Here is a 15,580-nt window from a genome sequence, read left to right on the forward strand (position 1 = left end):
GAAGATTATGAAAAAGAGGAAGAAGAAAGAAAAAAGGAAGAAGAAAATGATGGAGAAGATGATGATGATGAAGAAAATGGATGAAGATGAAAAAGAGGAAGATGATCATGATGATGAAGAAGATGGATGAAGATGATGAAAGAGAGGAGGAAGAAGATGATGATGATATTGGGTTTATACCCTGCCCTTCACTCTGAATCTCAGAGTGGCTCACAATCTCCTTTACCTCCCCCCCCCCCACAACAGACACCCTGTGTGAGGTAGGTGGGGCTGAGAGAGCTCTGACAGAAGCTGCTCTTTCATGGACAACTCTCGCAAGAGCTATGGCTAACCCAAGGCCATTCCAGCCGCTGCAAGTGGAGGAGTGGGGAATCAAACCCGCTTCTCCCAGACAAGAGTCCACGCACTTAACCACTACACCACACTGGCTCTCCTGGATCTCAGGTGGAGCTCTTTCACATCACGCGCTCCTTGGTCCTTTTACCTGGAGATGCCAGGGATTGAAGCTGGGACCTTCTGCACACCTAGCAGAGACTCTTCCGCTGAGCCACGGCCCCTCTTTAGTTTCGCATGGCCCAGCCCACCCTTCTGCCTAAGGAGGCCTTTCAAGACAGAGCCCTGTTGCTCCCCAGCATTTTCTAATACACAGGATCCAGCTGTGCCTAGGGAAGGGTATTCTGTGCATGCTCAGGAGCCTCTTACCCATATTCTAGCATCATTGAAAGAGCACTGTACCCAGGCTCAGGGGCAGAGCTTGGTTCATACTGGGGTGCTGGCAATGGCCATCAGGAATCAACACCCCTGACATGAAGTAGAGCTGTCTTACAGCACGTTTCAGGTGGTCCAAAGGAAGGAACAGAAGAGTAAATGCAGGGAAATCACTCTTTCCTTACCTTCATAGGTCCAGTGGGAACCTGCAAATGAAAAGGAAAAGTGGGAAAGAAGGTGAGCCAAGGCAGTTTAAGAAAGCTGCATGAGAAGATCGTGTAAATTTAGGGGGAAGCATTTGTGAGTTTCCTGCATTGTGCAGGGGGTTGGACTAGATGACCCTGGAGGTCCCTTCCCACTCTAGGATTCTATGGTTCTACCACGCTGGCTTTTTTTTTGTAGTTATAGAGGAAGGAGACATCTGCCAACGGCTGTTAGCTTTAGCAGCAAAGCAAAAACTCCAGAATATCAGGTGCCGGAGAAATGGAACAATGCCTGCCTCCACGATCTTCTTGTGATGGTCTAGCAGAGGCAGACACTGGACTGAAGGAACTCTTTGGTCTGATCCAGCAGTGCTTTTGTTGGTAACCACTGACCTTTGAGGACTAACAGTAGAACCTCCATGTTCAGAGGCAGAATCCCAGTCACTGGGAGGGGGCTTCAGAAACTCCCTCACTGAAAATGTCAAGACAGTGTGCGATTGCAATAAAAAAGGCCAACACCATGCTGGGAATTATTAGGAAGGGAATTGAAAACAAATCAGCCAGTATCATAATGCCCCTGTATAAATTGATGCTGCGGTCTCGTTTGGAATATTGTGTGCAATTCTAGTCACCGCACCTCAAAAAGGATATTATAGCATTGGAAAAAGCGCAGAAAAGGGCAACTAGAATGATTAAAGAGTTGGAACACTTTCCCTATGAAGAAAGGTTAAAACGCTTGGGGCTCTTTAGCTTGGAGAAACGTCGACTGCGGGGTGACATGATCGAGGTTTACAAGATAATGCATGGGATGGAGAAGGTAGAGAAAGAAGTCCTTTTCTCCCTTTCTCGCAATACAAGAACTTGTGGGCATTCAATGAAATTGCTGAGCAGTCAGGTTAAAACGGATAAAAGGAAGTACTTCACCCAAAGGGTGATTAACATGTGGAATTCACTGCCACAGGAGGTGGTGGCGGCTACAAGCATAGCCAGCTTCAAGAGGGGGTTAGATAAAAATATGGAGCAGAGGTCCATCAGTGGCTATTAGCCACAGTGTGTGTGTGTATTACGTATATATACATATATATAATTTTTCTTGGCCACTGTGTGACACAGAGTGTTGGACTGGATGGACCATTGGCCTGATCCAACATGGCTTCTCTTATGTTCTTATGGAACTTATCAGAGGGCCCTCTGGCTGAACCTGGTTAGAAACATTGTGCTGGTTTAGATGAACTCACCTGATTTCAGCTGTGAAATGCCAGTGTCCCACGTTCAAGAACACAAGAGAAGCCATGCTGGATCAGGCCAATGGCCCATCCAGTCCAACACTCCAGTTCCTCAGGAGGTGGTGGGCTCTCCTTCCTAAGAGGTTGTTAAACATAGGCTCGATGGCTGTCAGACAGCAATGCTAATCCTGTGAATTTAGGGGAAGGAATTTGTGAGTTTCCTGCCTTGTGCAGGGGGTTGGACTAGATGACCCTGGAGGTCCCTTCCAGCCCTCGGATTCTATGATTCTAAGGTCAGCTCTGCCCCAGAAGCAGCTGCAATTGCCCTAACGCCAGGGTTCCCAACATTTAGGAACCGACAGGGATTTGAACGCATCACGGTGGGCTAGGGTTGCCAGCCTCCAGGTGGGACCTGGAGATCTCCCGCTTTTACCACTGATCTCCAGATGGCAGAGATCAGCTCCCCCGGAGAAAATGTCACAAGTTACCGGGACCACAGAGGAACAACTACAAGGGAAAACATGGAACTCCTCTCCGCGCAAAACAGAAATATAACAAATATCTGTGTTTACTGAAAACATATCGTAGTGTTTTCAGTGATGTACACAGGGCTTTCGGAACGCAGTTCCGGCTGGCTTGGTGTCAGGGGGTGGAGCCTAATACGCAAATGAGTTCCTGCTGGGCATGGTATTTGTTTATTTATTATTTTAGTATATTTCTATTCCGTCCAATCCCCGTGGGGCTCAGGGCGGAGTACAACATATGATGAAAAAATAAAAAGAGCCCTGTGCGAAACAATGGTGATGTCGGGGGGTGGCCTAATATGCAAATGAATTCCTGCTGGGGCTTTTTCTACAAAAAAACCCCTGGATGTACATAATATGCATTAATCAGGAGATCACACAATAAAATATCCGTCCACAGCACACGCTATTCCTGCTGTTCTTTCTGTGATCGATGCCCAGTTGCCAACAGCTCCAGGTGTGAGCTAGAGACCTCCCAGAATCCCAACTGGTCTACATAAATCGCATTTTATTATTTATTTATATAAAAGGTGTATTCATAGAATCCTAGAGTTGGAAGGGACCTCCAGGGTCATCTAGTCCAACCCCCTGCACAATGCAGGAAACCCACAAACACCTCCCCCTAAATTCACAGGATCTTCATTGCTGTCAGATGGCCATCTAGCCTCTGCTTAAAAACCTCCAAGGAAGGGAGCCCACCACCTCCCAAGGAGGAAGCCTGTTCCACTGAGGAACCATTCTAACGGTCAGGAAGTTCTTCCTAATGTTGCGCCGGAAATTCTTTTTGATTTAATTCCACTTCTCCTGGATAAAACAGCTGCTTTGGAAGGTGGATGGCCTGGTGGCATTATATCCTACCGAGGCCCCTCCCCTCCCTCAACTCTCTTAGGCTCCACCCTCAAATCTCAAGGTTATTTCTGATCCCAGAGTTGGCAACCCTAGACCCAGGGAACTTCATGGCTAATGTGGAACTAAAACTTGAACCCAGCTCTCTTTAGGGCAAGTCCCAGGCTCATTGAGTGGGTGGGACCTAGGGTTGCCAAATCCAATTCAAGAAATATCTGGGGGCTTTGGGGGTGGAACCAGGAGACTTTGGAGATGGAGCAAGGAGACTTTGGGGGCGGAGCCAGGAGCAAGGGTGTGACAAGCAGAATTGAACTCCAAGGGGAGTTCTGTCCATCACATTTAGAACGACTACACACCTTTAAATGCCTTCCCTCCATCAGAAATAATGAAGGATAGAGGCGCCTTCTTTGGGGACTCATAGAATTGGACCCCCCGGTCCAATCCTTTTGAAACTTGGAGGGTGGTTTGAGGAGCGACATTAGATGCTATGCTGAAAATTTGGAGCCTCTACCTCAAAAACAGCCCCCTCCCCAGAGCCCCAGATACCTACAGATCAATTTTCCATTATACCCTATGACAATCGGTTTCCATAGGGAAGAACAGAGTGCCCAGCAGACATTTCCCTCCCCCCCCACACTTTCTGATGATGCTGAAGCAGGGGGAGGGCCCCCAAAGCAGGGGATCCCCTCCCCCCACCTGGGGATTGGCAACCCTAACCATGGGACCCCAAACGACAGGGTCAACTCCAGTGTTGAGGCGGGCCTTGGATCCCAGCCAGCCAGTCACCTTCTAGCTGATTCTGGGAGGCGGCTTCTTTGAGGTTCTCTCCTTTCAAATCTGCCCTTTCTCAACAGTGGCTTTGGAGAAGGTCACTCCCCAACCCCCACCCCCCCTGCATTGTAACCAGGGGAGCAATAAAAACTCTTCTCCGGTTACTGCTCTGAAATAGCAGTGTTTTTGCTCTTGCTCTAAATAGATTGCTGCATTTAATATTTTCTTGCCCGGAACTTTTTGTGGGGGACAAGTCTAGAGATGTTAAGCACACACACACCCAAAAAAAGAGGCCTAATTAGAGTCAATGTTGATAGAAGAGATAAGCGGAACCAAATTTGTTCTACCCTAAAAAGGGCAGCCAGTCCCTGGGCAGAGAGGTGATGGCCAGGCAAAGGCCTCTCACACTGTTTCTAAAATTACTCTTGCCGTGTGAGAAGAGATTTGGCTAAAGGAGAGTCTCTCTCTCTCTCTCTCTCTCTTTCTCTCTCCCCACCCCCCGAACTCAGGAAAAACACTGGGACTTGGGGAGGGACGGTGGCTCAGTGGTAGAGCATCTGCTTGGGAAGCAGAAGGTCCCAGGTTCAATCCCGGGCATCTCCAAAAAGGGTCCAGACAAATAGGTGTGAAAAACCTCAGCTTGGGACCCTGGAGAGCCGCTGCCAGTCTGAGAAGACAAGACTGACTTTGATGGACCGAGGGTCTGATTCAGTATAAGGCAGCTTCATATGTTCATGTTCATATGTGTGTGTGTGTGTGTGTGTGTATATCCAGAAGACCCATCATTCTGAATGGATGGGGTAGAGAAAGGTCCTTTTCTCCCTTTCTCACAATACAAGAACGCATGGGCACTCAATGAAATTGCTGAGCAGTCAGGTTAGAATGGATGAAAGGAAGTCCTTCTTCACCCAAAGGGTGATTAACACGTGGGATTCACTGCCACAGGAGGTGGTGACAGCTACAGGCGTAGCCAACTTCAAGAGGGGATTGGATAAACATATGGAGCAGAGGTTCATCAGTGTCTATTAGCCACAAGGTGTAGATAGAGCTCTCTGGCTGGGGCAGTGATTCTCTATCTTCTTGGCTCGTGGGGCAAGAGTGGGAGGGCTTCTGGCCCCACTGACGGGCCTTCTGACAGCACCTGGGTTTTTTTGGCCACTGTGCGACATAGAGTGTTGGACGAGATGGGCTATTGGCCAGATCCAACATGGCTTCTCTTATGTTATTATGTGACACAGAGTGATGGACTGGATGGACCATTGGCCTGATCCCAAATGGCTTCTCTTATGTGACACAGAGTGTTGGACGGGATGGGCCACTGGCCTGATCCAACATGGCTTCTCTTATGTTCTTATGTGACACAGAGTGTTGGACAGGATGGGCCATTGGCCTGATCCAGCATGGCTTCTCTTATGGTCTTATGTGACACAGAGTGTTGGACGGGATGGGCCATTGGCCTGATCCAACAGGGCTTCTCTTATGTTCTTATGTGACACAGAATGTTGGACGGGATGGGCCATTGGCCTGATCCAACATGGCTTCTCTTATGTTCTTATGTGACACAGAGTGTTGGACTGGAGGGGCCATTGGCCTGATCCAACAGGGCTTCTCTTATGTTCTTATGTGACACAGACTGTTGGATGGGATGGGCCATTGGCCTGATCCAACATTGCTTCTCTTCTCTTCTTATGTGACACAGAGTGTTGGACAGGATGGGCCATTGGCCTGATCCAGCATGGCTTCTCTTATGTTCTTATGTGACACAGAGTGTTGGACGGGATGGGCCACTGGCCTGATCCAACATGGCTTCTCTTATGTTCTTATGTGACACAGAGTGTTGGACGGGATGGGCCACTGGCCTGATCCAACATGGCTTCTCTTGTGTTCTTATGTGACACAGAGTGTTGGACTGGAGGGGTCACTGGCCTGATCCAACAGGGCTTCTCTTATGTTCTTATGTGACACAGAGTGTTGGACTGGAGGGTTCACTGGCCTGATCCAACAGGGCTTCTCTTATGTTCTTATGTGACACAGAGTGTTGGACTGGAGGGGTCACTGGCCTGATCCAACATGGCTTCTCTTGTGTTCTTATGTGACACAGAGTGTTGGACTGGAGGGGTCACTGGCCTCATCCAGCAGGGCTTCTCTTATGTTCTTATGTGACACAGAGTGTTGGACTGGAGGGGCCACTGGCCTGATCCAACATGGCTTCTCTTGTGTTCTTATGGGACACAGAGTGTTGGACTGGAGGGGCCACTGGCCTGATCCAACATGGCTTCTCTTATGTTCTTATGTGACACAGAGTGTTGGACAGGATGGGCCATTGGCCTGATCCAACATGGCTTCTCTTATGTTCTTATGTAACACAGAGTGTTGGACTGGAGGGGCCACTGGCCTGATCCAACATGGCTTCTCTTATGTTCTTATGTGACACAGAGTGTTGGACTGGATGGGCCACTGGCCTGATCCAACAGGGCTTCTCTTATGTTCTTATGAGACACAGAGTGTTGGACTGGAGGGGCCACTGGCCTGATCCAACAGGGCTTCTCTTCTGTTCTTATGTGACTCAGAGTGTTGGACTGGAGGGGCCACTGGCCTGATCCAACAGGGCTTCTCTTATGTTCTTATGTGACACAGAGTGTTGGACGGGATGGGTCACTGGCCTGATCCAACATGGCTTCTCTTATGTTCTTATGTGACACAGAGTGTTGGACGGGATGGGCCATTGACCTGATCCAACATGGCTTCTCTTCTCTTCTTATGTGACACAGAGTGTTGGACGGGATGGGCCACTGGCCTGATCCAACATGGCTTCTCTTCTGTTCTTATGTGACACAGAGTGTTGGACTGGAGGGGCCACTGGCCTGATCCAACAGGGCTTCTCTTATGTTCTTATGTGACACAGAGTGTTGGACGGGATGGGCCACTGGCCTGATCCAGCATGGCTTCTCTTATGTTCTTATGTGACACAGAGTGTTGGACTGGAGGGGCCACTGGCCTGATCCAACAGGGCTTCTCTTATGTTCTTATGTGACACAGAGTGTTGGACGGGATGGGCCACTGGCCTGATCCAGCATGGCTTCTCTTATGTTCTTATGTGACTCAGAGTGTTGGACTGGAGGGGCCATTGGCCTGATCCAACATGGCTTCTCTTATGTTCTTATGTGACACAGAGTGTTGGACGGGATGGGCCACTGGCCTGATCCAACATGGCTTCTCTTCTCTTCTTATGTGACACAGAGTGTTGGACGGGATGGGCCATTGGCCTGATCCAACATGGCTTCTCTGATGTTCTTACATTCTTAGATCAATTCTCCATTATATCCTATGGGGATCGACCTCTAAAGGGAATAATGGAGTGCCCAGCAGATCTCTCCCTCCTCCCGGCTTTCTGATGTCCCTGAAGCTGGAAGAGGGTCTCCAAACTGGGGAATTCCCTGCAGCCACCTGGGTATTGGCAGTATAAACGTCTCACTTCCCCTCTACCGCATGTCCAGCGAAGAATCCTGCAGAGTTTGGAAGGTTCACCTTCTCTCCGCTGTTTCTGAGCATTGTTTCCTTCCAATTAGCTGCCTCTGCCATCGGGTCAGGGTGACAGCAACCGCCTTGCGCTTCAGAACGGATTGAAAGAGGCACTGAGGAGATTTCTGCGCCAGCTCCTGGTGGCGAAGAGGCCCGCCTGATTTTATAGATCCAATTAACCCTGTTGTGTTTTCCTCTCCTCAAGGATTCAACATGGCATGACTCAGCTGAAGATCCCGTTGCATTTTAATTTTTTTTGCTTCCCGGTTACATCCCATCTTGGGAAATTTAGCACAGCTCCAAACCAATGGCCTAGGACCTGCCTACCTGAAGGACCGTCTCTCTCCCCACATGTTCCCCAGAGAGTACTGAGATCGGGAACTCAAAATCTCCTAGTTATCCCCGGGCCAAAAGAAGCCCGCTTAAAATCTACCAGGGACCGGGCCTTTTCTGTTACGGCCCCCTCCTGGTGGAACCAGCTGCCGGAAGAGGTGAGGGCCCTGCGGGACCTCGCCCAGTTCCGCAGGGCCTGTAAGACAACCCTCTTCCGGCTGGCCTATGACTAGCTGGTACAAGAAACCATGTGTAGTTATACTAGAGGTCTGCTGTCCCTAATGTTTTAAATGGTTTAAACGTTTTAAAATTTTAAATGTATTAATTATTTTAACTGTTTTATGCTTAAAATGTATTTATGTGAAATTTTTGTGTTGTGAGCCGCCCTGAGCCACTTGTTGGGAAGGGCGGGATATAAGTCATAAAATAAATAAATAAATAAAAATAAATAAATGCTCCCTCTAAGCCAGGGTTGGCCGAACTGCGGTTCGAGAGCCACACGTGGCTTTTTCACACATATTGTGTGGCTCTTGAAACCCCTGCTGTCTCTTGAAATCACTTCTCCAAACCAAGTCAGCCAACAGCTTGGAGAATGCATTTAAGTTGCTATCTTTCCACCTCTCCCTTCACCCATCTATTTGCCTGCCTGCCTTGCGGCTCTGAAACATCTGATGTTTATTCTGTGTGGCTCTTATTTTAAGAAGATAAAGAAGAAGATATTCCGAAACAAGATAGAACGATACTTTGGTACATGCTTTCAGCTGCAAGGACATTATATGCGCAGATGTGGAGGCAAGTTAAAACACCAGAAAAGTGGGACTGGATTATTAAAGTTATGCACTGGAGTGAAATGGACAAGCTTACAAGAATCTTAAAAGAACTTGCCTTAGAGAAATTTAAAATGGAGTGGGGCAAATTTCAAAAATACGTTGAAAAACAATGGAAAGTTAAAGGACATTTGGTGATTTTTGATAATAGTTTTTTTTTACTTTTTTTTACTTTATTCGATTTATATCCCGCCCTACCCCACCGAGGTGGGCTCAGGGCGGCTTACAACAATAAAAGCTAACAGAGGTCGATTTAAATACGATTAAAATTATACAATAAAATACATAAAAACCTAAAAACCTAAAAACCTAAAAATACATAAAACTCACATCGATATACAGTTGAAGTACAGGGTACTTACAGGGTAATAGTTGAAGTTAGAGGGATAACAAATGGACTTCAGTTACATAGTGAAACTATTAATTAAGTTTTTTTTTTCAACTTAGTTTGATAAGGATTATAGTTGAAAGGTATAGTTATTCTGCCATAGGTATATTATAGCGTTTCTTTTTTCTTTCTTTCTTCTTTTATGAAGATTCTTAATTTGAAAATTACCTTTTAGTTTGTTTTGAAATTTTTAAAATGCACAGGGGGAGGTCACGAAAAGGGGGGGGGGAAGGTGGAAAATGTGATGTATTGGTATGAAGTTTTTATTAATAGACGAACATCATTGTTACAATATGTTGCAGAATAATAAAAGTTGTTTATACAAAAAGAAGAAGATATTGGATTTATATCCCGCCCTCCACTTCGAATCTCAGAGCGGCTTACAGTCTCCGTTATCTTTCTCCCTTTATCTTTATCACAACACTCTCGGCTTGGCTTTGCGAACGAAGATTTAAGAAGGGTGCAATAGTCCACGTCTGCTGCAGGCTCGCTGGTGGCTGACAAGACCAATGCGGGACAGGCAGGTCCGGCCACAGTGGCTGCAGGGAAAAGTCTGATTTAGGGTTGGTGCTGTAGCAGTGCGATTCTTCCTCAATCTCCTTTTGTCCTCAAGACCAGCTATGCGTGTGTTCTCAAAGGAAGAGACAGCCTGGTGGATGGTGTGTCTCCATGCTTTGCGATCTGAGGCTAGGTCAGACCACTGGTGATGGTTGATGCGACAGGTGCCAAGGGATTTCTTCAAGGAGTCCTTGTACCTCTTCTTTGGTGCCCCTCTATTTCGATGGCCAGTGGAGAGTTCGCCATACAGGGCAATCTTGGGAAGGCGGTGGTTTTCCATCCTAGAAATATGCCCTGCCCAGCGCAGCTGCGTCTTCAGCAGCAGTGCCTCGATGCTTGTAACCTCCGCCCTCTTGAGGACTTCAGTGTTGGTCACAAAGTCACTCCAGTGGATGTTGAGGATGGTGCGAAGGCAGCGCTGATGAAAGCACTCGAGGAGTCGCAGGTGATGACGGTATAAAACCCACGATTCGGAGCCGTAGATGAGGGTTGTCATCACAACCGCTTTGTAAACATTGATCTTTGTGCCTTTTTTCAGACGCTTGTTGCTCCACACTCTTTTGTGCAGTCGGCCAAAGGCACGGTTTGCCTTTGCCAGCCTGTTGTCCATCTCCTTGTCGATCTTGGCATCTGAGGAGATGATGCACAACAAACACCCTGTGAAATGGGTGGGGCTGAGAGGACTCTCACAGCAGCAGCCCTTTCAAGGACAACCTCTGCCAGAGCTCTGACTGACCCAAGGCCATTCCAGCAGCTGCAAGTGGAGGAGTGGGGAATCAAACCCGGTTCTCCCAGGTAAGAGTCTGCGCACTTCACCACTACACCAAACTGGCTCTCAAGTTTGGCCACCCCTGCTCTAAGCTGCGGAGTCTTGTGAGCAAAAATTCTACTTTGTGAGCTCCTGGCATTAAAGTTGTGAGCTGCTGCGTCAATTAGTTTGCTCTGGGGCCTTTTTTCCTGAGCTAAGATGAAAATGACAGTGACAGAATTCACATTTCTGGGGTCCAAGATCACTGCAGATGGTGACTGTAGCCATGAAATTAAAAGATGTTTGCTCCTTGGGAGGACAGCTATGGTGAACCTGGGCAGTGTAATAAAAAGCAGAGACATCACCCTCCCAACAAAAGTCCGTATCGTCAAAATGATGGTATTCCCAGTAGTGATGTATGGCTGTGAGACCTGGGCCATAAGGAAGGCCAAGCGCAGAAGAATAGATGCTTTCGAGCTGTGGTGCTGGAGAAGACTCTTGAGAGTCCCTTGGACTGCAAGAAGATCCAATCAGTCAGTCCTAAGGGAAATCAACCCAGACTGCTCCCTGGAAGGTCAGAGGCTGAAGCTGAAGCTCAAAGACTTTGGCCACCCAATGAGAAGGGAGCGCTCCCTGGAGAAGACTCTTGAGAGTCTCTTGGACTGCAAGAAGATACAATCAGTCAGTCCTAAGGGAAATCAACCCAGACTGTTCCCTGGAAGGTCAGATGCTGAAGCTGAAGCTCAAAGACTTTGGCCACCCAATGAGAAGGGAACACTCCCTGGAGAAGACTCTTGAGAGTCCCTTGGACCCCTTGGACTGCAAGAAGATCTGATCAGTCAGTCCTAAGGGATATCAACCCAGACTGTTCCTTGGAAGGTCAGATGCTGAAGCTGAAGCTCAAATACTCTGGTCACCAAATGAGAAGGGAGCACTCACTGGAGAAGACTCTTGAGAGTCCCTTGGACTGCAGGAAGATCCAATCAGTCAGTCCTAAGGGAAATCAACCCAGACTGTTCCCTGGAAGGTCAGATGCTGAAGCTGAAGCTCAAATACTCTGGCCACCAAATGGGAAGGGAGCACTCACTGGAGAAGACCCTGATGCTGGGAAAGACGGAAGGCAAAAGAAGAAGGGGACGGCAAAGGAGGAGATTGCTGGACAGCGTTACTGATGTAACTAACATGAATTTGAGCAGACTTCGGAGGATGCTGGAAGACAGGAGGGCCTGGCGTGACTTGGTCCGTGGGGTCGCAAAGAGTCGGACTTGACTGTGCGACTGAACAACAACAAGACGAAAATGTGTGAGCTGGAGGGTAAAAAACAGTAACACCGCTCCAAAGCGTTGCTGCCAATACGAAGAGCAGAACACAGTGTTGTTTTTCACCCATTCTGCTCTGCCTGACTTGTCGCTTTTCCCATCCAGATGGTCAAGGCTCCCTGAAGAGCCGGAATAATCCGCAGGAAGAAGAGAGGAATCCTCCCTTTGTGTGACTCAGGAAAACCCCGTGGGTGGCAAAACGCTGGGCCTGTTCCCTGATGCAGGGCCCCACGCTCTGGCAACTGGCCCGCCCTCTTTTGTTCCCCTTTTCGACTCTTGAGCGATGGCCTCGCTAAAATGTTGGCCATGCCGGGTGCTTCCATTGGGATGCCTCCGCTGACTTAGTAGGGTTGCCAATCCCCAGGTGGGGGCAGGGGATCCCCTGGTTTGGAGTCCCTCCCCCCCACAGGGTCATCAGAAAGCAGAGGAGGGGAGAGGGAAATGTCTGCTGGGCACTCCATGATTCCCTATGGAGACCGATTCCCATAGAGTAGAATGGAGAATTGATCCGTGAGTATCTGGACCTCTTGGGGGGGGGGATGTTTTTTTCTGGTAGAGGCACCAGATTTGCATCATAGGTGCCTCTCCTCAAAATACCCTCCGAGTTTCAAAAAGATTGGAGCAGGGGTCCAATTCTATGAGCCCCCAAAGAAGGTGCTCCGATCCTTCATTATTTCCAAAGGAGGGAAGACATTTTAAAGGTGTGTGGTCCCTTTAAATGCGATGACCAGAACTCCCTTTGGAGTTCAGTTATGCTTGTCACAATCTTCCACCTCCAAAGTCTCCCAGCTCCACCCCCTGGCTCCTGGCTTCTATGAAAGCTCTGGCTGACCCAAGGCCATCTCAGCAGGTGCAAGTGGAGGAGTGGGGGAATCAAACCCGGTTCTCCCAGATAAGAGTCCGCGCACTTAACCACTACACCAAACTGGCTCTCAGTTGTTCTGCGAGCAGCCTCCCCAGGGCCAGGCAGGGATCACAGGGCCCAGACGTACTGTGCGGCAGCCTCCCCGGGGCCTGGCTGGCCGGCCAGAATTGCTGCAGGGCCTGGGAAAGTTACTGTCACCGTTCAGTTTGCACTTGATGATCCCAGAGGGTGCGGCTTAAAATGCTAATGAGTGTGTGACCTGATATGCTAATATTAGGGGATGTGGTCTAATATGCCACTGAGTTCCTGCTGGGCTTTTTCTACAAAAAAGCCCTGGACCTAGGCATTTGTGTGTGCGTGTGTGCCAGATTAGGCTCTCCCCGCATGACTTCAAATAGCAAAACAATTATTTGCATTGATTTTGCTGGCCTGAATCGTTCTCCCTCGGCGGAGCACTGTTTTTTAAGTTGATAGTTTTGTATGGCCCGCGAATGATGCTATAAATATCCAAATGGCCCTTGGCAGAAAAACGGGGACCGTGGGGCAGAGACCTTGAAGATGCCCCTCACAGTCAACTGCAGTCTTTGCTAATGCTTGTAGGGGGGTGGGGAGGACTCCAGTGGGGAGGAAACCTTTCGTATTTGCAAACTGGGAAAGCAATTCCTCCCCAAACGGTTTTCTTTTTCATGATGACGAACAGTGGTGCTTAAAAAGGTTTCCTTCGGACAAAGCAGAAGCCCAAAGCAGTCCTGAAAGGTTGCCAAGGGTGGTTGAGGGGATAGGGTTGCCAATCCCCAGGTGGGGGCAGGGGATCCCCTGGTTTGGAGGCCCTCCCCCCGCTTCAGCATCATCAGAAAGTGGGGGGAGGGGAGGGAAATGTCTGCTGGGCACTCCGTTATTCCCCATGGAGACAGATTCCCATAGGGTTAAAATGTAGAATTAGAATCATAGAATCCTAGAGTTGGAAGGGACCTCCAGGTTCATCTAGTCCAACCCCCTGCACAATGCAGGAAACTCACAAATACCTCCCCCTAAATTCACAGGATCCTCATTGCTGTCAGATGGCCATCTAGCCTCTGTTTAAAACCCTCCAAGGAAGGAGAGCCCACCACCGCCTGAGGAGGAAGCTTGTTCCACTGAGGAACCGCTTTTAACAGTCAGGAAGTTCTTCCTAATGTTCAGCCGGAAACTCTTCTGATTTAATCTCAACCCATTGGTTCTGGTCCTACCTTCTGGGGCCACAGAAAACAATTCCATGCAATCCTCTATAGGACAGCCCTTCAAGTACTTGAAGATGGTGATTCTAACACCTCTCAGCCGCCTCCCCTCCAGGCTAAACATGCCCAGCTCCTTCAAGCTTTCCTCATAGGACTTCGTCTCCAGACCCCTCACCATCTTCGTCGCCCTCCTCTGGACTCATTCTAGCTTGTCTATATCTTTCTTAAAATGTGGTGCCCAGAACTGAACACAAGACTCCAGGTGAGGTCTTTGGGATTAAAATCATAGAATCATAGAGTTGGAAGGGACCTCCAGGTTCATCTAGTCCAACCCCTTGCACAAGGCAGGAAACTCACAAACACTTCCCCCTAAATTCACAGGATCCTCATTGCTGTCAGGTGGCCATCTAGCCTCTGTTGAAAACCCTCCAAGGAAGTAGAGCCCACCCCCTCCCAAGGAGGAAGCCTGTTCCACTGAGGAACCGCTCTTAACAGTCATAGAATCATAGAGTTGGAAGGGACCTCCAGGTTCATCTAGTCCAACCCCCTGCACAATGCAGGAAACTCACAAACGCCTCCCCCTAAATTCACAGGATCTTCATCGCTGTCAGATGGCCATCTAGCCTCTGTTTAAAAACCTCCAAGGAAGGAAAGCCCACCACCTCCCGAGGAAGCCTGCTCCACTGAGGAATCGCTTGAACGGTCAGGAAGTTCTTCCTAATGTTGAGCCGGAAACTCTTTGGATTTAATTTCAACCCATCGGTTCTGGTCCGACCTTCCGGGGCCACAGAAAACAATGCCACACCATCCTCTCTAGGACAGCCCTTCAAGGACTTGAAGATGGTGATCCTATCACCTCTCAGCCGCCTCCTCTCCAGGCTAAACATGCCCAGCTCCTTCAACCTTTCCTCACAGGACTTGGTCTCCAGACCCCTCACCATCTTCGTCGCCCTCCTCCGGACCCGTTCCAGCTTGTCTGTATCCTTCTTAAATTGTTTCAACCTTGCTCTCGGCTCCACCCCCAAAGTCTCCTGGCTCCAAAGTCCCCAGAGATTTCTTGAATTGGACTTGGCCACCCTAAGGGCAGATGGCACGGCCCTGCAAAGATTCCAGAACCCAGAGAAGCCCAGGGGAGGGGAGCAAAGAAGCAAGAGAGAGTCTCCTACCTTTGCTGGCCGCCCAAGCAAAGGAGACGCCTTGCAAGAGCACAGAGGCCCAGAGCATCTTCCGGCAGGTGAGGAGAAGCCAAGGCTAGAGGTGTGCGGTGGGGAGACAGGATGCCTGTCTGTGCTGGTCCTCTGCTTAGGCCGGGAGGGTCAGTCTCCAATCCGCCCCCCCCCCAGCCCCAGCCCCGCTCCCTTGGAGAGGAATCAGGAGATTCCCCCAAAGCCAGCCGGACAAAGAGCAGCAAAAGTGGCTTTTTAAGGTGGCTCCGGCCAGGGAAGAGAGGCAGTCTGCCTGGGGACGAAGGGCTCAGCGCCTTAAATACTCCAGCCACAAGTGCAGGGAGTCCCAGCAGTGTTTG

The 15,580-nt window shown here is 49.1% G+C and overlaps 1 protein-coding gene across 1 annotated transcript in view; it reads right to left on the bottom strand.

Annotated features, from left to right (window-relative positions):
* The window catches only part of CA14 (carbonic anhydrase 14), a 91,418-nt gene extending 76,103 nt beyond the window's left edge, over window positions 1–15,315 (bottom strand). The window contains exons 1-2 of the mRNA XM_060261212.1: window positions 15,222–15,315; window positions 894–914 (exon numbers count right to left, since the gene is read on the bottom strand). Coding sequence (XP_060117195.1) covers window positions 894–914; window positions 15,222–15,279 — 79 coding nt within the window. The 5' untranslated portion in view covers window positions 15,280–15,315. The remainder of the gene's footprint in view (window positions 1–893; window positions 915–15,221) is intronic.
* Between the last annotated feature and the right edge of the window lie 265 nt (window positions 15,316–15,580).

The sequence above is a fragment of the Heteronotia binoei genome, chromosome 1 (genome assembly GCF_032191835.1).
Source record: "Heteronotia binoei isolate CCM8104 ecotype False Entrance Well chromosome 1, APGP_CSIRO_Hbin_v1, whole genome shotgun sequence".
Classification (NCBI taxonomy): Eukaryota; Metazoa; Chordata; class Lepidosauria; order Squamata; family Gekkonidae; genus Heteronotia; species Heteronotia binoei.